This window comes from Mustela lutreola, chromosome 7 (genome assembly GCF_030435805.1).
Source record: "Mustela lutreola isolate mMusLut2 chromosome 7, mMusLut2.pri, whole genome shotgun sequence".
In the NCBI taxonomy this organism is placed as follows: Eukaryota; Metazoa; Chordata; class Mammalia; order Carnivora; family Mustelidae; genus Mustela; species Mustela lutreola.
The window spans coordinates 38,608,683-38,632,073 of NC_081296.1; the positions used below are offsets into that span (position 1 = coordinate 38,608,683).

The following is a 23,391-nucleotide window of genomic DNA, read 5'->3' on the forward strand; positions in this document are numbered from 1 at the left end:
TCCTCTCAGGACTGCCTTTGCTGTGTCCCACAGATTTTGAACCATTGTGTTTTTATTATCATTTGTTTCCATGAATTTTTTCAATTCTTCTTTAATTTCCTGGTTGACCCATTCATTCTTTAGAAGGTTGCTGTTTAGTCTCCATGTATTTGGGTTCTTTCCAAATTTCCTCTTGTGATTGAGTTCTAGATTCAGAGCATTGTGGTCTGAAAATATGCAGGGAATGATCCCAGTCTTTTGATGCCGGTTGAGACCTAATTTATGACGCAGGATGTGATCTATTCTGGAGAATGTTCTGTGTGCACTAGAGAAGAGTATGTGTTCTGTTGCTTTGGGATGGAATATTCTGAATATATCTGTGATGTCCGTCTGGTCCAGTGTGTCATTTAAGGCCTTTATTTCCTTGTTGATCTTTTGCTTGGATGATCTGTCCATTTCAGTGATGGGAGTGTTAAAGTCCCCAGCTATTACTGTATTATTGTTGATGTGTTTCTTTAATTTTGTTATTAATTGGTTTATATAGTTGGCTGCTCCCATGTTGGGGCATAGATATTTAAAATTGTTAGATCTTCTTGTTGGACAGACCCTTTGAGTATGATATAGTGTCCTTCCTCATCTCTTATTATACTCTTTGGTTTAAAATCTAATTTGTATGATATAAGGATTGCCACCCCAGCTTTCTTCTGATGTCCATTACCATGGTAAATTGTTTTCCACCCCCTCACTTTAAATCTGGAGGTGTCTTTGGGTCTAAATGAGTTTCTTTTAGGCAGCATATTGATGGTTTTTTTTTTTTTTTTATCGTTCTGATACCCTGTGTCTTTTGATTGGGGCATTTAGTCCATTTACATTCAGGGTAACTATTGAGAGATATGAATTTAGTGCCATTGTATGGCATGTAAGGTGACTGTTATTGTATATTGTCTCTGTTCCTTTCTGATCTACTAGTTTTAGGGTCTCTCTTTGCCTAGAGGCCACCTTTCAATCTTTCTTGTAGAGCTAGTTTGGTGTTTGCAAATTCTTTCAGGTTTTGTTTGTCCTGGAAGCTTTTTCTCTCTTCTTCTATTTTCAGTGATAGCCTTGCTGGATATAGTATTCTTGGCTGCATGTTTTTCTCGTTTAGTGCTCTGAATATATCATACCAGTTCTTTCTGGCCTGCCAGGTCTCTGTGGATAAGTCTGCTGCCAATCTAATGTTTTTACCATTGTATGTTACAGACTTCTTTTCCCGGGCTGCTTTTAGGATTTTCTCTTTGTTGCTAAGACTTGTAAATGTTACTATTAGGTGATGGGGTGTGGACCTATTTTGAGGGGGGTTCTCTGCATTTCCTGGATTTTGATGTTTGTTCCCTTTGCCATATTAGGGAAATTCTCTACAATAATTCTCTCCAAAATATCTTCTGCTCCCCTCTGTCTTTCTTCTTCTGGAATCCTAATTATTCTAATGTTGTTTCGTCTTACGGTGTCACTTATCTCTGGAATTCTCCCATCGTGGTCCAGTATTTGTTTGTCTCTTTTGCTCAGCTTCTTTATTCTCTGTCATTTGGTCTTCTATATCACTAATTCTTTCTTCTGTCTCATTTATCCTAGCAGTAAGAGCCTCCATTTTTTATTGCATCTCATTAATAGCTTTTTTTATTTCAACTTGGTTAGATTTTAGTTCTTTTATTTCTCCAGAAAGGGCTTTTATCTCTCTGGAGAGGGTTTCTCTGATATCTTCCATGCCTTTTTCGAGCCCAGCTCGAACCTTGAGAATCGTCATTCTGAACTCTAGATCTGACATATTACCAGTGTCCATATTGATTAGGTCCCTAGCCTTCAGTACTGCCTCTTGTTCTTTTTTTAATGTGGTGAGTTTTAAAGCCTCGTCATTTTGTCCAGATAAGATTATATGAAGGAGCAAATAAAATACTAAAAGGGTGACAAAGACCTCAGGAAAATGTGCTTTAACCAAATCAGTAGAGATCCCAAATCGTGGGAGGGAGAAAGGGGATAAAAAGTAGTTCAGGAAAAAAAAGTTGAAAATGAATACAGAAAAAATATTTAAAAAGAAAAAAAATTTATATATATATTAGACTGGTGACTAGAACAGGGTCGCACACTTAATTTTGGGAGTATTTTGGTCTCTTAGAAGAAACTACCTCCCAAAATTTTAAAGAATGGAAAACATATATAAGGGTAGACACAATGAAGGGATGGAATATGCCTATAAAGATAAAAAAAAATTTTAATTTCTAAAAAAGGAGTTGATAAAGTAAGTTGGTTGGGAGAATAAAGAAAAAGAAAGTGGAGAGAATTTATTCGGGCTGGAGACTAGAACAAGCCCGGAGCTAGATTTAGGATATATTTTGTTCTGTTAGGAGAAGTTGTACCCCAAAGTTTTTAGAAGATAAAACCCTATGTGTATACAAAAAATATAGTTAGATACCATGAAGGATAAAATATGACTATAATAATGAAGGTTCAAAAAAGATTATTATTTTTTTGAAAGATTATTTTTATTATTTTTAAGATAAACTAGTTAAAAAAACATTGAAAGAGGAAAGGGTAAAAGTTAAAAAAATTTAGCAGAAGAAAAAAAAATTAACTGCAAGACTAAAGAATCATGGGGGAAAAGCCATGAATTCCTTGCTTTGCTTTCTCCTCTGGAATTCCACTGTTCTCCTTGGTAAGTGAGCTTGGTCTTGGCTAGATTTCTTGTTGATCTTCTGAGGGAGGGGCCTGTTGTAGTGATTCTAAAGTGTCTTTGCCTGAGACGGAATTGCCCCGCCCTTACCCAGGGGCTGGGCTGAGTAGTTCAGCTTGGGTTCCGTTTGCTTTTGGGAGCTTTTGTTTCCTGAATGCTGTCCACAGAGTTCCAGAGGATGGGAATGATAATGGTGGCCTCCCAGTCTCTGGTTGGGAGGAGCCGAGAGCTCGGGACCCCACTCCTCAGTGCGCCCTCAGAGAAAAGCGCTCAGTCACTCCCCTTCAGATAAAAGTGCTCAGTCACTCTCTTCTCCCTGGTCTCTGGCCGGGCCGGGAGCTCATCCAGCCTGTGACCTGTTCAAGGTAACCCTGAGTTGCAAGCTTACTCCTCGGCTTTGTCTCTGTACCCAGTTTCCCCGCTCTAATACCTGCAAGCTCTGCGACACTTAGATACCCCCGATCCTTCTGTCACTCCATGGGACCTGGGGCCACGCTGACCCCACGTGGGCTTCACCCCAGTTTAGCCTCTGGAGCAATGTCCCTCAGTGGAGCAGACTTTTGAAAGTCCTGATTTTGTGTTCCATTGCACTGCTGCTTGCCGGGAGGCGGCCCCTCCCCCCTGCAGTCTCTCTTCGCGTCGCTTTGGATTCACTTCACCGCGGGCTCTACCTTTCAGAAAGTGGTCCATTTTCTGTTTCTAGAATTGTTGCTCTTCTTCTCTTCAATCTCCTGTTGGATTTGTAGGTGTTTGCAATGGTTTGATAAGCTATCTAGCTGATCTCCTGCTACTTGATGTAGTCTCAGCCTGCTACTTCTCTTGCCATCTTGACTCCCCATTTTATTCCTTTTAATGCAATTGTAAATGGTATATTTTTTCTTAATTTTTTTCTGCTAGTTTGTTTCCATATAGAATGCAACAGATTTCTGTATATTTTGTGTACTGTGACTTTAGATCCCACAGTTTTTTTGGAGTCTTTTGTGTTTTCTAAATATAGCATTATGTCTAGATGCCTTCTATTTCTTTTTCTTCTCTGATTGCTGTAGCTAGAACTTCCAGTACTGTCTTGAATAAAAGTTGCGAGAGATGCATCCTTGTCTTGTTCCTGATCTTGTCTTATTCCGGATCTGTTGAGTATGATGTTAACTGTGGGTTTGTCATATATGATGGCCTTAATTATGATGAGTTGTTTCCTCTATACCCATTTTGTTAAAAGTTATTATATTTTGTTAAATGCTTTTTTTTTTTTTTTGCATCTGTTGATAATCATATGATTTTTAGCCTTCATTTAGTTAATGTGGTATATTACATTGATTGGTTTGCGGAAATTAAACCGTTCTTGCATTCCTGGAATAAATCCCACTTGGTTGTGGTGGAAGGTTTTTTTTCCCCCCCTAATATCTAGATTCTTGCTTTATTTTCTTGAGTCAGGATTTCTAACTGTCTTGCCAGAACATGCACATTTGAACTTTTATTGTTGTTGTTTTCTTTTTTTCATTTTGTTTTATCCATCATTCTTCGTTGTTTTTCTTTTTAAGTTTTTATTTAAATTCCAGTTAGTTAACGTATAGGGTAATACTAGTTTCACTAGTAGAATTCTGTGAGTCATCACTTCCATACAGCACCCAGTGCTCCTCACAAATGCCCTCCCAATACTTGTCATGCATTTAGCCAATCCCCCTGCCACCTTCCCCAAGCAAACCACAGTTTGACTTCTTCCTTTCCCATTTGGTTGCCTTTTGCTAAGGCTAGGTCTGAACGATCTTTTTAATGTACTTGAAATGCAGTTTGTTAATATTTTGTTGAGGACTTTTACATCTATGTTCATCAGTGATATGGCCTGTAATTTTCTGTTTTGTTTTCAGGGTAGTGTTGGCCTGATAGAATTAATTTGGACATGTTCCTTTCTCTCTGTCATTTTTTAATAGTTTGAGAAAGAGGTTGTAACTATTTTTTAAATGTTTGGTAGAATTCACCTGTGATTTCATCTGATCCTGGACTTTTGTTTGTTGAAAGTTTTTTGATTACTGATTTAATTTCATTACTAATAATTGGTCTGTTCAGGTTCTTTCTTCCTGTTGCACTCTTAGAAGATGGTTTCTAGGGCGCCTGGGTGGCTCAGTGGGTGAAGCCGCTGCCTTCGGCTCAGGTCATGATCTCAGGTCCTGGGATCGAGTCCCACATCAGGCTCTCTGCTCGGCAGGGAGCCTGCTTCCTCCTCTCTCTCTGCCTGCTTCTCTGCCTACTTGTGATCTCTCTCTGTCAAATAAATAAATAAAATCTTTAAAAAAAAAAAAAAGAAGAAGATGGTTTCTAGGAATTTGTCCATTTCTTCTAGTTTGTCAGCAGTCCCCTCTTTTTTTTTCTTGATGACTCTGGCTAAAAGTTTATCACTTTTGTGTTTTCAGAGAACTAACCCTTAGTTTCATCAATCTTTTCTGTTCTTTCAGTCTCTATTTCATTTATTTCTACTCTACTCTTTGGTATCATTTCCTTCCTTCTGCTTTGGGTTTTTACTGTTACCCTTTTTCTAGTTTCTTTTGGTCAAGGTTAAATTGTTTATTTGAGGGTCGAGTGGGTGGCTCAGTCATTAAGCATCTGCCTTCACCTCAGGTCATGATCTCAGGGTACTTGGATCGAGCCCTGCATCAGACTCACAGCTCACTGGGGAGTCTGCTTCTCCCTCTGCCACTCCCCCTGCTTGTGTTCCCTCTCTCTCTGTCAAATAAATAAATAAAATAAAATCTTTAAGAAAAAATTGTTTGAGTTTTTCTTATTTTTTGATGTAGGCTGTATTGCTATAAACTTCCTTCCTAGAACTGCTTTTGCTGTGCCCCAAAGATTTTTAAAATACTGTGTTTCCATTTTCATTCATCTCAAGGTATTTTTTTTTTTAATTTCCACTGATTTCTTTGTTGACCCATTGGTTGTTTAGTAGTATGTTGTTTGGCTTCTACATAGTTTTTTTCCACTTTTTTTCTTGGAATGGATTTCCAGTTACCATACCATTATAGTCTAAAAAGATGCTTGATAGGATTTTGATCTTAAATATATTGAGACTTGCTTTGTGTCCTAACATTAATTAGCCTGAAGAATGTTCCATATGCACTTGAAAAGAATGTATATTCTGCTATTTTTAGGTGGAATGTTCTGTGTATATCTGTTAAGTCCCCCTGGTCTAATTTGTCATTCAAACCCACTTTCCTTATTGACTTTTGGTCTAGATGGTCTATCTGTTGATGTAAATGGGGTGTTAAAATCCCCTACTGTTATTGTATTACTATCAATTTCTCCCTTTATGTCTGTTAATATTTGCTTTATATATCTACATATATAGGTTTCCTATGTTGGATGCATAGATACTTACAACTGTTCCATCCTCTTGTGAGATTGGCCCCTTTATCCATCATGTAATGCCCTTTGTCTTATAATAGTCTTTGTTTAAAAATCTGTTTTGTCTCATTTAGTATTGCTACTCCAGCTTTTTTGTTTCCCTTGCATGGAAATCTTTCTTCTTCCCTTCACTTTCAGTTTGTATTTATCTTTAGGTCTGAAGTGGGTCTCTTGTAGGCAGTGTGTTGATGGTTCTGGTGTTTTCATCCAGGCACCCTGTGTCTTTTGATTGGAGCATTTAGTGCATTTACATTTGAAGTAATTATTGATAGGTATGTACTTATTTCCATTTTGTTCTTGTTTTATGGTTCTTTTTGTAGTTACTCTCTATTCTTTTGCTCTCTTCCCTTGTGACTTGATGGCTCTCTTTAGTGTTGCACTTGGATTATTTTTGTGTGTGTGTATCTCTTGTAGGTTTTTGTTTTGTGGTTACCGTGAAGTTCGTATATAACATCCCATATATATAGCATTCTATTTTAAGTTGATGGTTGGGCACATTTTAAAAGCACTACATTTTACTCCCCCCCACCCCATGTTTTATGTATTTGGAATCATATTTTACATTTTTAAAAAATTCTGTGTGTCTCTTAACTACTTAATATAGATTTAGTTGATTTTACTCTATTTTTTTAAGATTTTATTTCTTTGACAGAGAGATCACAAGTAGGCAGAGAGACAGGTGGGGGTGGGGTGGGGAAGCAGGCTTCCTGCTGAGCAGAGAACCCAATGTGGGGCTCAATCCCAGGACCAAGGGATCATTACCTGAGCTGAAGGCAGAGGCTTTAACCCACTGAGCCACCCAGGAGCCCCTGATTTTACTCTTATTGTCTTCTAACCTTCACACTAACTTTGTAAGTGACTAATCTGCTACCCTCACTATATGTTTGCTTTTTTTAACTTTTTAAAAATATTTTCTTATTAACATATAATGTATTATTTGCCCCAGGGGTACAGGTCTGTGAACCATCAGGCTTACACAGTTCACAGCACTCACCATAGCACATACCCTCCCCAATGTCCATAACCCAACCACCTTCTCCCTACCCCTCCAACCCCTGAGCAACCCTTAGTTTGTTTCCTGAGATTAAGAGTCTCTTATGGTTTGTCTCCCTCCTTTACCGGTGAGATTTTTTCCTTTCATAATTTTCTTCTAGTTTTGGCCTCTTCATTTCTGCTTTAAAAAATCAACATTTCTTATAAGATTAGTGGTAGTGAACACCTTTTAACTTATGTTTGTCTGGGAAATATCGCTCCTTCAATTCTGAATGACAGTTCTGCAGGGTATCCTAGTAATAGTTCTCCAGGGTACCATATCCTTAGTATCTTTGGTCGTAGGTGGTTTCCTTTCAGCTCTTTGAATATGTCATAGGACTCCTTTCTGGCCTGCATAGTTTCTGCTCAAAAATCAGCCAGTAGTCTTATAGGTCTTCCTGTAACCAACCAGTTACCTTTCTCCTGTTGCTCTTAAGGTTTTCTCTTTAATTTTTGACATTTTAATTATTATGTGTCTTGGAGGACTCCTTGGCTTCATCTTGCTTGGGGCTGTCTATGCTTTCTGGACCTGGCTGGCTGTTTCCTCCCCCAGGTTGGAGAAGAGAAGTTTTCAGCTTCTTCTGAGACCCCTATAATGCTGATGTTATGTCCCTTGATATTGTCCCAGAGGTCCCTTAATCTGTCCTCATTTTTTTTTCTTTATTTTTGCTGTTCAGTTTGGGTGGTTTCTACTATCTGCCTTCCAGAGCACTGATCCACTCTCTGCAGTCTCCAATCTGCTGTTGATTTCCTCTGGTGTATTTTTCATTGCAGTTACTGCTCAGCTCTGATTAGTTCTTTTTATATTTTCTGTCTCTTTGTTAAAGTTACACTGAGTTCATCCACTCCCAAGTTCAGCGAATGTCTCTATAACCATTAATTACATTGAACTCTATCAGTTCGATTCCTTTTTTGTTTTATTTAGTTCTTTTTTCTGAGGTCTTTCTTCTGAACATATTTCTCTGTCTCATTTTGTCTGTCTCTCTGTTTGTTCCTATGTATTTTGTAGTTCATTCACATCTTCTGGTCTTGAAGGTGGTAGCCTTGTGTAGAAGGTATCCTTTGGGGCCCAGAAGTGCAGTCACTGCTAGTCCAACAGAGTCACTCTAGAGTGTTGCCTGTGTGGGCTGCACATACCATCTCTTGTGCTGGGCTGCAAGTGCTGTAGGCACGCTGGTGGTTGGGGTTTGCCTGGCTAGCTCAGAGGCTGTGGCTGGTGCAGGGGCACTGGTGGTTGGGGCTGGCCTCCCCTTCCCGGGGCAGGAGTGGCTTTAGAGAGGTGTAGATCCCAGAAGAGGTTGCCCATCAGGTGTGGTGGGGCAAGAGCCACTTTGGAGGGGGTACCTGCCGGGGAGGGCAGGTCTGCAGGGGGATGGCAGGAACAGGGTGAGCAGTGGTAGTGAAGTAGATAGAAAGTGCTAGAACTTTTGTTCCTAATGTCAGGCCAGCTAGGCTGAAGGAGGACAAAAAATGGTACGTGCTAATGCTTCTATTCACAGAGAAATTTCCTCTAGATCCCTTCCCCTCCAGCACACATCCTAAAATTAGTCAGATCTCTTCCATGGCCCAGGTGCTTTTCAAACTGCTGCCCTGCCCTGGGTCTTGGCATGAGTGAGATTCTGTGTACACCCTTCAGTAGCAAAGTATCAGTCTACTGTAACCCTGTTGTTCCTGTAGAGTTAAGCCCCTCTGATTTTCAGAGCCCAGCATTATAAAGGCTCCTCCTTCTAGTGCAGATCCTAGAGCAGGGGGTGTCCAGTGTAGGGTTTGAACCCCTCACTCCTCAGGGAGAACCTCCACACCTGTGCTCTGCCTCCCACTTGTGGGTCAGGACACCAGGGGTTGGGATCCCAGCCAAAATGTGTCTGTGTCCCTTCTGCCCTTCTCAGTATGTCTTTTTCTTTATGTCTTTAATGTGGAAGAGTTGTTTTGCTAATCTTCAGTTGTTCTCAGAGAGAGTTGCTCTGTGTATTGTTGCAGGCTCATTGTGTCTGTGGGAGGAGACAAGTTCAGGATCTTTCTGCAGTTTCCCCTTGTGATCTTTTTTTTTTTCACTATCAGTTTGCTTAGAGTTTTATCAATTTTACTGATCTTTGCAATAAATAATTAATATTAGGTTTCATTGATTTTTCTCTATTGTTTCTCTCTTTTGTGTTTCATTAGTCTTGTTCATGTTTAACTTGCTCTTTTTCTAGTTTAAGGTAGAAGCTGAGGTCTGATTTGAGACTATTTTCTGATATAGATGATTAGTGCTATAAATTTCCCCTTAACTACTTCTTTAGCTGCATCCCACAGATTTTGATAATTGTAGTTTTCATTGAATTCAAAGTAGTTTCTAATAACCCTCTGATTTCTTGAACTATTTATAAGTGTGTGATCTCCTTTCTAAGTACTTGGGGATAGCTAAATACTTCCAGATACCTTTCTACTAATGATTTCTTTCTTTTTATTTTAAAAAAGATTTGTATTTATTTATTTGAAAGAGATTGAGAGAATGAGTGGGAGGAGGGGCAGAGGAAAGCAGACTGCCTGCAGAGCAGAGAGCCCGATGAGGGACTCAATCCCAGAACCCCATGATCATGACCTGAGCCAAAGGCAGATGCTTAATTGTCTGAGCCTCCCAGAAATAGAAATCTAATGATTTTTATTTTAATTACATTGTGGTCGGAGAGTATACTTCTCTTTTTTTTTTTTTTTTTTTTTTTTTTTTTTTTTTTTTTTTTTTTTAATTTTTTTTTTTTTATTTATTTGACAGAGAGAGTCACAAGTAGGCAGAGAGGCAGGCAGAGAGAGAGAGAGAGGAGGAAGCAGGCTCCCTGCTGAGCAGAGAGCCCGACGCGGGACTCGATCCCAGGACCCTGAGATCATGACCCGAGCCGAAGGCAGCAGCTTAACCCACTGCGCCACCCAGGCGCCCAGTATACTTCTCTTGATCTGTTAAATTTACTGAGACTTTTTCTATGACGTAGAATGTGGTATATCTTAGTAAAGTTCCTTTTTTTTTTTTTTAAAGATTTTGTTTATTTGATAGAGAACATGTGTGCCAGGGAGAATGGGGGTGGGGGGTAGAGGAGGAAGAGAAGTATATAATATTGTTGAATGGATAGAAATGTCAGGCCAGGTTGGTTGGTAGTATTGTTAGGTCTATATTCTTACTGATTTTGTGTCTATTGAGAAGCAAGTATTAACATTCTCATCTATAGTTAACATTCTCATCTATTTCCCTTACAGTTCTATAACTCTGTGCTTCATGTATTTTTAAGCCCTGTCATTAAGTGTATATCTAACTATTTCTGATTGCTGTATCTTCTTTATGAATTGACCTCTCTGTCGTTGCCAGGGATAAGGAAAATCATTTCAAAGTATTTGCTCTGAAATCTGTTTTGATTAAAATTGCCTTTGTAGCTTTCTTTTGATTAGCGTTAGTGTGACTTAACTTTTTCCATTTTTGTGTTTTAACCTCTTGGTGTCTGTACATTTAAGTGTATTTCTTGGGCAGTGGGAGGATGAGCAAAATGGATGAAGGGTAGTGGGAGGTATAGGCCTCCAGTTATGGAATGAAAAAGCTATGGAGATGAAAGGTACAGCATAGGGAATTCTAGTCAATGGTATTGTTATAGTGTTGGTATTGTTATATAACAATTGATTGGTGTTGTTATGTAACAGTGGTATTGTTATAGTGTTGGTGACAGGTGGTAGCTACACCTGTGGTGAGCATAGCATAACATATAGATTGGTTGCATCACTATATTATACACTTGAAACTAATGTAACATTTTGTGTCAACTATACATCAATTAAAAACAAAATGAGAGGGCAGTAGTAATGTGTCCAAATAAAAACAACATACTAGTCTGTTGCAAAGTAAATAAAAAGGTGACTTAGATTTCATAATTAATAAATAAATATTTCTTGTAGGCATCATATATTTGGGGCTTGCTTTTTAATCCACTTTGACAATCTCCTTTAATTGGGCTGTTTAAGCCATTTACACTTAATGTGTTTGTTAATAAATTAGGTTGGGTTTAAGTCTGACATCTTGCTCCTTGTTTTCTGTTTGTCCCACCTCTTTATCTTCCCTTTTCCTTCTTTTTCTGCACTCTTTTGAATTATTTTCTACACTTTCATATTATCTTCTGGCTTATTAGCTATAATTCTTCATTATTTTAATGGTTGCTTTAAGATTTATAGTGTACGTTTTTAGCCATCACAGTCTATGGTCAGTGATGTCATACTTCATGTATAATCTGAGGACTTTATAATAAACAGGTGCTTCCATTTCTTTTCTCTGGTCTTTATAGTGTTGTTGTCATATGGTTTACCTCTGTGTATGTTATAAACCTCATCTGGTGTTGTTAATACTGCTCTTTGAACAGTTGATTATCTTTTAAAGAGATTTCAGTAGTAAGAAAAAGATCTTAGGTACTTATCCAGAGTTACCATTTCTGGTGCTCCTCATTCCATTGTTTAGATGTTTATTTCTTCTTTTATCTGGTATCATTTGACTTCTGCCTGAAGGATTTCCTTTAACATTTCTTATAGTGCAAGTCCACTGATGATGAACTCTTTTCAGATTTTGTCTATCTGGAAACTCCTTTAAGGTAATTTCATGCGGCATTTGTAGGTCTTACTCAGTTCGTTTTTTTCCTGTTAGGAATCACTGTCCTTTGTTGTTGTATCCAAATGTTGTAAAAACCTGTGTTTCATATATTTTGTCTGTTTTTGTTTTGGGAAAGGAGGGAAAATTTGGCCTGTGTTCTCTCATCTTGAAGGCTAAAGTTCTGACCAGGAATTAGACAAAAGAAGTAAAGTGGCAACTGTACAAGCAAGCAGTTAATTGTCAAGTAAAATGCCTTTTGAAGCCTCTCTCTGGGTGGGGCACATTAAATCTGAAATCGTGTTGATCATCTCTGGGAACTTTCCTTTACATCCCTGTCCAAGCCTCATTGTTTGGTGGTTATGAGCAGGTTGGCCCGGCTGTGAGTGGGGTCCAGAGGTGTGGCAGGAATAGCAGCTTGTGAAGAACATCAGTAGATGTGAAATGACTTCTAGAAGGAATAGCCAGGGAGAGGCCCAGGTTGGAGTTGAAAAGGTTTAGGAAAAGTTTCAGAGCACCTCCCCCTCCCCCAACTTGCTGAATTGAGGTGCTCTTTAATTCCCATCTCTGGAAGGCTATCCTGTTCACATAACAGCCAAGTATACTAGGGGCCTGATCCCACAAATTAGGTCCTGTGATTGGGGGCCATATTGTCATCCCGAGGCTCTTTTCTAAACTCTGTAAGATTCAAACAGAATTGTCCTCATCAGGCAGCTCTGAGCAACTTGCCATCTCTGTTTGCTTACGTAGGATGAGTGAGTAAAGAAAAGAAAGGGGGAGTGGAGTGTGTCTTAGCCGTAATAACAAAATGCCATCGGCTGGGTGGCTTCAACAACAGAAATTTATTTTGTCACAATTCTGAGGCTGGAAAGTCCAAGATCAAGATTCCAGCAGGGTCTAGTTTCTGGTGAGGGCTTCTTTCCTGGCTTGCAGCCACCTTCTGGTGTGTCCTCACATGGCCTTTCTTCAGTGGGTAAGATGGAAAGAGAGAGACCTAGCTCTCACTTTTCCTTTTCTTATGAGGCCACCAATCCTCTTGGATTAGGATCCCCTCTGTATGACCTCATTGGACCTTAGTTGCCTCCTGAAAGCCCTGTCTCCAAATACTGTCACATCTGCAGTTAGGCTTCAATATAGGACTTTGGGGAGGACAAAAATATTCAGTCCCTTGCAGAGTATATTAGATTCCACAGCTACGGAGGTATCTGTCTAACAGGTATGAGTCAGGTCTCTTCTCAGCCCCTCATTTCTGGTGGCCATTCCCTCCATAGGGATATATGTGATAGTAATAGGACTTACTACATACCTCCAAACCAAAGCATTTAAAATAACATTTGGATTCCAGTTTTTGGTTGAAATGAATAGGAGCGTCCTGAATGTACCTTTTTGGTCACTGTATAGATTCAGTGGGAACAGGGACAGATCTCCTGATAGATTTCCTGTGTCTTGTCTCCAGGTTCTTCTTTGCGGTCCAGTTGGTCCAAAGCTGCATGAACTTCTTGATGATAATGTATTTGTTCCACCAGAGTCATTGCAGGAAGTGGATGAGTTCCACCTTATTTTAGAATATCAAGCAGGTAAGAGAAATGAGTACGTAATGGTGTGAGACTGGACAGAGGATTGTGTGTTGTCAGATTGGGGTGTAACTGTGCTAGAAATTGATCTTTGTAAGTTGACAGGACCCTTTCTTGCCTTACAAGTTCCCTGACCTCTTGGTTCTGCTGAGCTGAAACTGGCCATTGTCTCAAAATAGAGAGTAGTGTAACATTGAAGAAAATTCCCAGATCTACAGACAAAACTGATCTGAACCCAAGAGAAGTTCGGCTCTAGGAAAACCAGCATCTTGAATAAAAGTGAGAATGTGTTAAACACACATATAGGAAGTTTTTCTTTATTACTAAGGAAAGAGAAGGGCAAGTAACATCTGTTCAGCGCTATGCTGGATTCTGCCCTAGGATTTTCTGGCCAACTGTTCCAAGCCGTTTGGGATTGATTCCAGGCCTCTGGCAAACTTCCTTTGAAGGATTTTATTTTCCCTGGGGTGTGGTAGTGAAGTGTTTGTATTTAGCAACACTTACATTATTTTCCATTATATAATGTTTCGGTGCTCCTGAGTCCAGATCCAGCCCACCCAGCGTCAATCCCAGAAATTTTTTGTCACAGAGACCACAGTTCTGATTCTTAGAGAATCCTAAATACCTGAACACATTTTAACTCTTTAATTCTGTGTATTTGCTGTTGTCTCTTTCCTCTGCTTAGAACTCAGACTCTTGAATGTCTGACTCAACACATGATTAACTCAAAGACTCAAGCATCTAAATAGACTAATTGGTCCCTTAAAGCACTGCTTTAATAGGCTTCAGTGATTTGCTTCCAAGCTGATTTAAGAGAAGCTCACCTGTTAGAGTAATTCATGTGAGACAGGAAATAGAGTGCTCCTGGAAAATTATGTTTTCCATGTGCATAAAAAGAATTGTTTGTCACTGGTTCTCTTTGGGTTGTTTATTGGATCAGGGAGTTGGGAAGGGCTAGGTCTGAACATTATGGACAGACCGTTGCAGTAGGCAGTTCACATTTCCTTGTGTGCAAGTTTGGAGTTTCTCAGAAACTCAGAATGATAGTTCTTACTGCTAAGACTGTGGCAAGGGTTCACTCCTTCAGTGAAAGGCATGAACCTGACTGTTGACAGGAAGGGTCTGGAAGAGCTAAAGATGTGCCTTGGAAGTGCTGCTGCTGCCAGTTCCAGATTCCTCTCCCTTGTTACCCGGCTGGTGCTCCCCTCCTGACCCGGGGACCTTCCTGGTTCCTGGTTTCTGTCATCTTCCCTGGTGACTGCAGGGTGGAGAGACTGCTCTCCTCAGCCAGATTTTGCTTTGGATTTGACAGCTGTGCCTCGTGTGGAGGTAAGCAGACAGCACAGCTAATCTTGAAAGGAGACCATCTCCATCCTTGGATTTATAAACCCCACACTTTAGTTTTTCTTTTCTGTGCCTTATTTTGTTAGTACAAAGCAGGGCCTCCCATTAAACTTTATTTGAAATTACATTTTCACTGACCCCTGGAGGGAACCTAGTCTGGTGGCAGAAGCCCTCAGATCATTTGTCTTCACAGAAATCCATCCCCAGCTTCTCTCAAATTTAGATGAATAAAAAGAGGATTTGTCACCAATCATTTCCTCCTTTTCCCCTGCCAGATTTGCCCAGAGAAGCTTGTTTTCAGGCTTTGGGCTGGGGACGTACTGAGTCACACGTAGTGGCCAAAGGGCAGGACGGTAAATTGAGAGAAGGGATCGCTCAGAGAAACACATTTCGAGCTCTGTGAGAACAAGGGGGCTTTGAGGTTCCAGACTCGTCCTGTCTGCATTCTAGTCGGTTCGCCTCTCAGGCCACTCTGTCAGTCCTGTGTCCTGTGGGAACAGTCAAGGAGCAGCTCTCCACTTCCCTTCTCGTCTTTGCCTGCAGAGGCCTATTTATTTTGCTTCTCTCACTTTTTCCTGCCCTCGGGAGGACTCTGATGTGGATTTCTCCCCTTGTGCAGAATCTCGTCTTTGGGGGAGATGTTGAATTTGGAGTCATACCCATATTCTTTGTTGTCACAGGCCATCGATGTCCTCAGTCTTTCCTCTCGTTGACTTGTTCCTTTGCCCATTCATTCGTTCACACGCTGCATGCAGGGACAGTGTGAGGCAGGATGAGCTGGTGACGGAAGGCGTGGGTCCAGTGCTCAGCTCACTGCGGGGCATGAGCTCTTGAGCAGAGGATGACAAAAGCATGTGTCCCGTCCTTAAGAGGCACCAGCAGTGGCCCAGGGGAGGAAGCAGCTGCGTCTGGTGGGGTTGGCAGAGTTAGGAAATGTGAAATTTCTAATTTCACGTTTAGGAATGTGAAATTAGGTCCTGTGACCTAATTTCATAGGGGTGAGGCCATGAAATTAGGAGAGGCTTAGCAGGGGAGGCCGCCCTTGCTTTGGGTGTTTGGAGATAAAATGGGTTCAGAGTGTTGCACTCAGCTGTGTGGACCATTATTGGATGATTTCTGTGGACAAATGATAAGGCGTGGACCAGGAGTTAAAGGACTGTGGCATTTTAACCGGCATAACCATTGTGTTGGGGGTTGTAAGGAGGAAATGTCCTTTTCTGTTTTCAAAGATTTTTATATGAATGACCCACATATAAAATGCTTTTCAGAGGAATGAAATCAGTAAAGCTGAACTCACAGTAAAGGGAAGCTGGGCCCTGCCAGCCTTGACCCTTGCTCCAGAGTAAGGCCCGCACACGCATGCACACTCCCCTTGGAGAGGCAAGGCTTCTGTGCAGAGAGGCCCGTTGTAGGAAGGAGGAAGCGGTTTGCTGATAACAGCACATCAGCCTGCAGTGTGAGGAAACCCTTTGCTGCAGTTTGTCTGCCTTAAGGAAAAACCTTCTGAAGGAGTGTCCAGTAAATGTGATAGAAACCAGTGAAAAACGAGCTTTCAGTGTATGAACTCTAATTTTGTAAATGAGATGAATTCTTTACTTGGAGGGAAAGCTCTAGAAACCCAGCTCCTAAGTCTTGCCCCTCAGTCTCAGGAAAAGCCCCCATGCTGGCTGGGGGTCAGGGGGGTCATTTGGGAATTGCCTGAAGTAGGTGCAGAGTCTAGGTAGCCCTTGCACTGACTGAGTTTCAAGATTTGCTACCGAGTCTTGGCAGAAGAATGGGTGGTGAGGCTTCTCCAAGTGAACCCGGGGAAGGCCTCTGTCACTTGCCCTGCTTTAGGATACCCGCCATAGCGCACACCTCTCAAATGCTTGGCCACTGTGGGGTCTTCAGGGTAGTTCTCCACGTACGTGCACATCAGGATCTCTGGCGGTGGGCCTCGCCACCTGCACATTTAAAACTCAGCTCCCCAGGAGATTCTGACTCTGATGCGGGGCCTGTGGGAAGAGCCATTCCTGTGGTGGGCACAGATCCCAAACTGCTCCCCCCACCAGAAGACCCACCCACAAGTGGCTCTAGCTTCCCTTTGTTTGGATCCATTGAGCAGATGCTGAGTGGGCCTGGGACAAGGGCTTGGAGAACCCGAGACATACAGTGTTCCTTTCAAGGAGCTGGCATTCTGTGTGGGGAGATGGGGCACAGATGTGAGGGAAGTTAAGTAATGGTCTAAGTTTGAGTACTCATTCAGAACTGTAAAAGAGGTACTTCAAAGAAAAATGATATTCCCCAAACCATATGAAGGGAAGCCTCTATGGATGTTCAAAGCAGTGAAAGTGCACCTCGGGTTGGAGCAGTAAGCAGTCACTTAGGGAGGAGGTAGCACTTGAACTTGGTCTTGAGCAGGCATTATTCCAAAGCAGCTTGATCAGAGGAGGCTAGCGCAGCCAGACGCTACCATCTGGATCAAGTGCCGGGAAACCATCAGCAGGCAGCGGGGAGGAGGGGCCGCGGTCAGCTTGACTTGTGGAATTCCAGGCTCCGTGGGGCCCAGCTGTGAGGTGGGAAGTGCTTTGAGAAAGGTCGTGTGTCCCATGTGCACGGTGCGCACTGGGTGCTGGTATCTGGAGGTTGTGCTGCCGCTCTGTAGTGGGGAAGGGACCCAGGCATCCTGTGTGAGAGCTCAGTGGGCAATAGAACTTCCCTGGGACTAACTGGCAGCCCCCTAAAAAAGGCGTAGCGCACCCACGCTGTGTTTGTTGTTCTGTTGGGTTGGGGTCCAGTCCTGTTCATTGGTTTCTTAACTGAGCAGGTCCTCTTGGCTGCAGCGCCATCATGGCTAGGCCATCATAGCCAGGCTCCAGTCGGCTGGAAGCCAGCCTGCCTAGGCCCAGGGCTCCAGGGAGGCCCCCTCCAGCCCCCTCAGCTAGGAGACTTAAAGCCTCTTCCTTTTCTTCCCATTGTGTTGACTGGGCTTCTCTAGGGGAGGAGTGGGGCCGGTTAAAAGCTCCCCATGCCAACCGATTCATCTTCTCCCACGACCTCTCCAACGGGGCCATGAATATGCTGGAGGTGTTTGTGTCTAGCCTGGAGGAGTTTCAGCCAGACCTGGTGGTCCTCTCTGGATTGCACATGATGGAGGGACAAAGCAAGGAGCTCCAGAGGAAGAGGCTCTTGGAGGTAATAGCACTGTCACAGAATTTCCCAGATCTCGGCTAGCGTTTTTCCTCAGGTTCCCGCTGCTCTAGACCTCTGCAGCTCGAGCTGCCTGGGCGTCGGTCCTGGCCCCCGAGGATGATTCACGGCCGCCGCCACGGGGAGGTGCCTCCCAGTGCTCCTTTGGCCGCGGCGGCAGCTCGAGTAGGACAGGGCAGAACCTCCTCTTGCCTGAGCCTCTGTGCCCTGCACTACACTGAGTGTGGCTCCAGCCACGGTGTGTGTGGTCTGCGTCCTCTGTGTCCTGTGTGTCATCTCACATCAGCTGTGTTGCGGTTCCTCAGGGTAGGCCCCGGGAATAGGCTGCTCCCTTAGTGCACAGGGGCGGTTCTTGGTGCCCAGAGTTTGTCACCCTGACTCCTCCCTGTCAGCAAGAGCATCCCTCGTCTGGAGGCTGTGTGACCCCCGGGGGCTTAGGCTTTCATCGTGATGCAAAAAAGGCCGTGACCCCTTCTTCCCTCTTGATGAGTTCTGCTTCTGATGGCACCACTGTGCTCTTCTCTTGGCAGGTCGTTAGCTCCATTTCTGACATCCCTACTGGTATTCCCATCCACCTCGAGCTGGCCAGTATGACCAACAAGGAGCTCATGAGGAGCATCGTGCATCAGGTAAGCACAGGGGCAGCGTGTGCGGCCTTCTGTGGCCCTCACTCTCGAGGGGCCTCGCAGAGAAGTGCCCTTTTCCAGTGGGGCCAGCTCTTGGGGCTCAGAACATCCTGAGGTAGGGATGTTCTGTCACTCAGACCTGGCTCCACAGAGATCCAGAGAAGGAGCCAGAGCCGTTGTGGACCAGGATCCCCTACTAGGTTAGAAATGTGGCAGCAGGGCACCTGGGTGGCTCAGTGGGTTAAACCACTGCCTTCGGCTGGGGTCATGATCTCAGGTCCTGGGATCAAGTCCCGCATCGGGCTCTCTGCTCAGCAGGGGCCTGCTTCCCTTCCTCTCTCTCTTCCTGCCTCTCTGCCTACTTGTGATCTCTCTCTCTCAAATAAATAAATAAAATTCTTAAAAAAAAAAAAAAAAAAAAGAAATGTGGCAGCACCACCAGTGGATCTGTGGGTCCTGTTTCTCCTGGAATGGAGAAGTTGGAGTGAACGGTTTTTGTAGTAGAACCCAAAGGAGAAAACAGAAAGACCAGCTCAGCTGCTTTCAGTTGAAGTTCCAGAAGCTCAGAGGAGAGCAACTTCAGGGGAGCTTCATTTCCTCACCACCAGGCACTAAGGCGTTCGCCTCCTGCCTCTGGAAGGTAGGCGCGATCAGACCCAGGAGTACGGTGCATCTGGACACAGGCTTCAGAAGCTGGGGTTAGAGCTCCAGCTTTGCCATTCTCTAGCTTTCTGAACTTCAACCAGTTATGTAACCGTTTATTTTTTTATTATTTAACCTTTATCACAGATTAAAAGGTTATTCATATGGTTCAAACCCCAATAATACTAAGATACACAATGAAGTCTCCCACCACCTGTACGCACTGTTAGGAATCTTCTTGGTTTCATCCTTATGCCTCCAGTGTCTCTGTATAGATAGAAGCAAACATGGGAATGTAGCCTTAATGTTTGGTTCCTTTTTACCCCAAAAGGTAGCACAGTGTTCAGAATATAGACTGTTCTGCACTTGGCTTTTTTTCACTGATTGGATTTGGAGGGCTTTTCTTCGTCATCACCGGGGAACATCCTGCCATTTCACAACCAGGTGATGAAAGGGAGTATGGGGTTCCCTGGGTTATTCACCCTGCACCGTCTTGGTGGGCATCTTGGTTTCTCACCTTAGCTATCCCAGGCGGTGGTGCAGCAGAGAACTTCGTACGTGACTTTCATTTCCCCTGAGCAGGTACATGTGTCCGATGAATTCGCAGGAGTACAACTGCCAGGGGCAGCCGAGAAGGCCTTTGTAAGTTTAATGCTGCCAGAATGCCCTCCGCGAGAGCTGTCCCCATTCACCTCCACTGGAACCCTTTAAAGTGCTCATTTCCTCGTATCTTTGGCACCAGGATGTGATTAGAAACACGCATTCTTTGACCAGTCTGACAGGTGAAAAATATTTGAGAATAGTCTTTGGTTGTTTTAATAGACTTTACCTTTTAGGGTAGTTTCAAGTTTGTAGCATGTGGTGAGTTCCCAAATAGCCACCACGCACAGCCACCACCTCCCCCGCCGCAGGCATTGTCACCCCCAGTGTCACTGCTGTGAGTGTCTGCCCCTCACTCACACACATGGTTATCGCCCACACTCCGCCATTTATGTCAGGGTTTGCACTTGGTCTCTCTCAGTAGAGGTTTTAATTTGCATTTCCTCTTTAAGGTTACCTTTCCACTTTTTAAAAAAGCCGTGTTTACTTCATTTTCTGTGTATCTATTTAACCTTTCTGAGCCTTGGTCCCCATAGCTGGTAAATGGAGGCAATTCCTCCTGCTCCTGCTCTGGGAGGGTTATGGTAAGAATTGAATGAGCAAAAGCCACCCGCTCAGGGCCTCGCACAGCACATGCCCTAAGTGGAAGAGCTCTTACGTTAGCAAAGCCACATGCACCCACACATACCCCTTCCCTTCCCCGTGTGTGCAGTGCTCTGGCTTCGAGGAGAGGAGCACCAGGTCAGAGAGCAGGAGGTCGTAGCAGCTCCCCTTAAGACTAAAACCGGCTCAGCGGCTCCTTTGCAGTACCCCATGCGCACCATCAGCACTAAATACAGCCTTACCTAACCCATCCCTGCTTAAAATCTTAGCTCTAACAGGAGACCTTTCTCCCTGCTTCTTGGCGTGTACACGGAACCACCTGAGCCTGTGTGCTGCCAGAGCCTTCTCTGCTCCACTGGCCCGGTGCCTGCTGGCGTTTGGGAATATGTCCCACCGGTAGGCAAGGGTCTGCTGTGCGTGCAAAGTCTCAAGCGAGGCACCATGGACAGAAATAGGAAGTAGGTGCCTCTCTGCCCTTTGAGTGAATGTAACAAAAGACCGAGTCCACAGCAGTATCACTGCCACTTTCTGGATTTATCCCAAGGGATAATGAAGGTACGGTTAGAGGTGTCATGGCCAAAGCAGTACCTGTGACCATCACTTTTGGGGCAGGGAGTCTCATGGGAAGGAAGAACATCGTTCTGCCTGCCTTCCCTGACTTATAGTCACTCACTGTGTCCTCGGGTCTCTTGGGAGTGAGGTGTCCATCAGAAAGAGACCTCCGTTATGTTTCTGTTAGCAGGTCTTTCCTGCGGTGACTTCTCTGGGCCTGAACGAACAGGAGCTGCTGTTCCTCAGCCAGGCGGCATCTGGCCCTCACTCCTCTCTCTCTTCATGGAATGGCATCCCCGACGTGGGCATGGTCAGTGACATCCTCTTTTGGATCTTGAAGGAACACGGGAGGAGTAAAAGCAGAGCCTCGGACCTCACCAGGATCCATTTCCACACACTAGTCTACCACATCCTGGCGACTGTTGATGGACACTGGGCCAATCAGCTGGCGGCTGTGGCCGCGGGCGCTCGCGTGGCTGGGACACAGGCCTGTGCGACAGACACCATCGATGCCAGTCGAATGTCCCTGCGGGCACCCCGTGAGTTCATGACCTCCCATTCGGAGGCGGGCTCGAGGATTGTAATAAACCCCAACGAGCCAGTAGCCAAGTGGCACAGGGAGGGCGTATCCTTCCACTTCACACCGGTGCTGGTGTGTAAAGATCCCATTCGAACAGTGGGCCTTGGAGATGCCATTTCCGCCGAAGGCCTCTTCTACTCAGAAGTCCGCCCGCACTCCTAGGAAGGTGGCTGTGGGTAATTTTTCCGAAGGAGAGCTACCCAGTTTAAATTACAGGAAACATAGGATGGAGGGGTGTCCAAACAGTTTCTAGATCTAATTGAAGGATAGATAGCCAAAGAAACAACAGATTCAACTGTATCAGATACATTCCAGCCTGTTGACGATTACACAGAAACATTTCAGGTTTTAATCAGAATTTAGCTATCTACTAACAAGACTGGATTTGGGGAGTTTTTTTATGTTGTGTGTTACAGGGGTAAAACTTGATTGCCATGTCCCCATTTTGTGCAGCGTTGTCAATTATTTCAGGCCAGACTCCATTCTGGAGAGCGTGTCCGCTGAAGAAAGCACTTCTCCAGGGGCCCAGGCTCTCCTGGGCTCCCGGCCCCTGTGGAGCCCAGAACGAGGGTCTCGTGTTCTCTCCCCACTCTGTGCTCATGGGCAGGATCACGATTTCCATTCAGTGTTACAACGAAAATGTTTAATGAGCACACCTTCGTAGTCTTCTGCTCTCAAAGTGCAGACAGAGCCCCAAGTCAGGACAGAACAGTCGTCCCTGTGGCTTCATAGTTGCAGCTGAGGCTCTGTGCCGCCTTTGAGGAAGGCCTTCATTTTCTGCCTTTGCTCAGAAGCCTGGCTCGCCTGTGGGGTGGCCTTGGGGACTGCCAGCCTCTGCCTTCTGCCCTCCCCCGGGGTTGTAGGCTGGTCCAGAGCCCACTGTGCCTGGGCCCAGTCTCAGCCCCCAGCTCTGGATACACTTTCTACAGTGGAAGACTGATCTTTGTTCGTTCTGATCGTTGAAGGAATTTGCTTTTACAACTGGAATATGCTTCTGCGTGTGTAACAGATCATGTCTGTGTTACATTGACACGCCACATCCATTAAAAAGTTTTACCTCATCCGAGCCCCAGAATCATGAATAAATCTGTCATGTTATGTATTTATTTTTTTATAAGTCAAGGAGACTTCCGTGTGCTTTTAAATATATTAAAAACAATTTACATTTCAGGAATCCTAAGTCTGCTTGTGATTGAGTCTCTCTCTCCCAGCCCCACTCTGGTGCCGGAAAAGTCTAATCATTTCTGATCTTGACTAGGACGTGAGCTGTATGTTACTCTGCTCCTGAGGTGTTTATTTTTTCCCCACCGCTGAGCCTGAGCTATAGATCTGTCGTCTGTTGGTTTAAGGTGACAAAAGACAGTAGTACCAAGACAGAGTAGCCAAGCCACTGTGGAACAGCCGTTTGGAAGAGTGCGGTGAGCCTTCTCAGTTCAAAGAGCGGTGTGAACGCGGCAGCTGCTGGCTGGCTGACTTGGGTCAGGGGTAATCAGTTCATACCTGGCTCTTAGCAGCTTCTGGAACCTCAAAACTACCTCGGGTTCTTTGTGTATGACCTCCCCCGCCTGCTGTGGGTAAGAAGGAAAGTCTTGCTCACTCCTTCAAAGAGAATTTAAACCTAGAGCTTGAAATTCAAAGCAAGCAATTAAGGGAATTTCTGGCTGCTACCCCATCAGTCTCTGCCTCCAGGCTCCATTAAAAATAATTAAACACCAAGCTCCTAGCCTATTTGTATTAGAAAGGCTGAAGTGGGAAGAGCTTTCTGTTTTTCCAAGAAGAGCTGGAATAACTCCTCACTTCTGTTACGTAAACCGAAGACAGCTGTGAGAGTACTGAGGTGTTTCCCACGGGCCTTTTTCTTAGTCCGGCTCCGAGCTGTCTGCTCCCCTCTGCCTTCGTATATATGGTCCCCCAGTTTGCATGGGGACGTCAGGAACATGTAATCAGCACGTACCTTAGAGCAGTGTTTTTAT

General features: G+C 43.9%; 1 protein-coding gene across 2 annotated transcripts in view; it reads left to right on the top strand.

Moving 5' to 3' along the window:
- Positions 1–22,598, top strand: part of ADPGK (ADP dependent glucokinase) — a 43,280-nt gene extending 20,682 nt beyond the window's left edge. The window contains exons 4-7 of one of the 2 annotated variants that reach the window (XM_059180457.1): positions 13,165–13,285; positions 17,604–17,800; positions 18,346–18,444; positions 21,026–22,598. In XM_059180457.1, coding sequence (XP_059036440.1) covers positions 13,165–13,285; positions 17,604–17,800; positions 18,346–18,444; positions 21,026–21,580 — 972 coding nt within the window. In that variant the 3' untranslated portion in view covers positions 21,581–22,598. The remainder of the gene's footprint in view (positions 1–13,164; positions 13,286–17,603; positions 17,801–18,345; positions 18,445–21,025) is intronic. The other variant, XM_059180458.1, reaches the window with a different exon arrangement.
- The last annotated feature ends 793 nt before the right edge of the window (positions 22,599–23,391 follow it).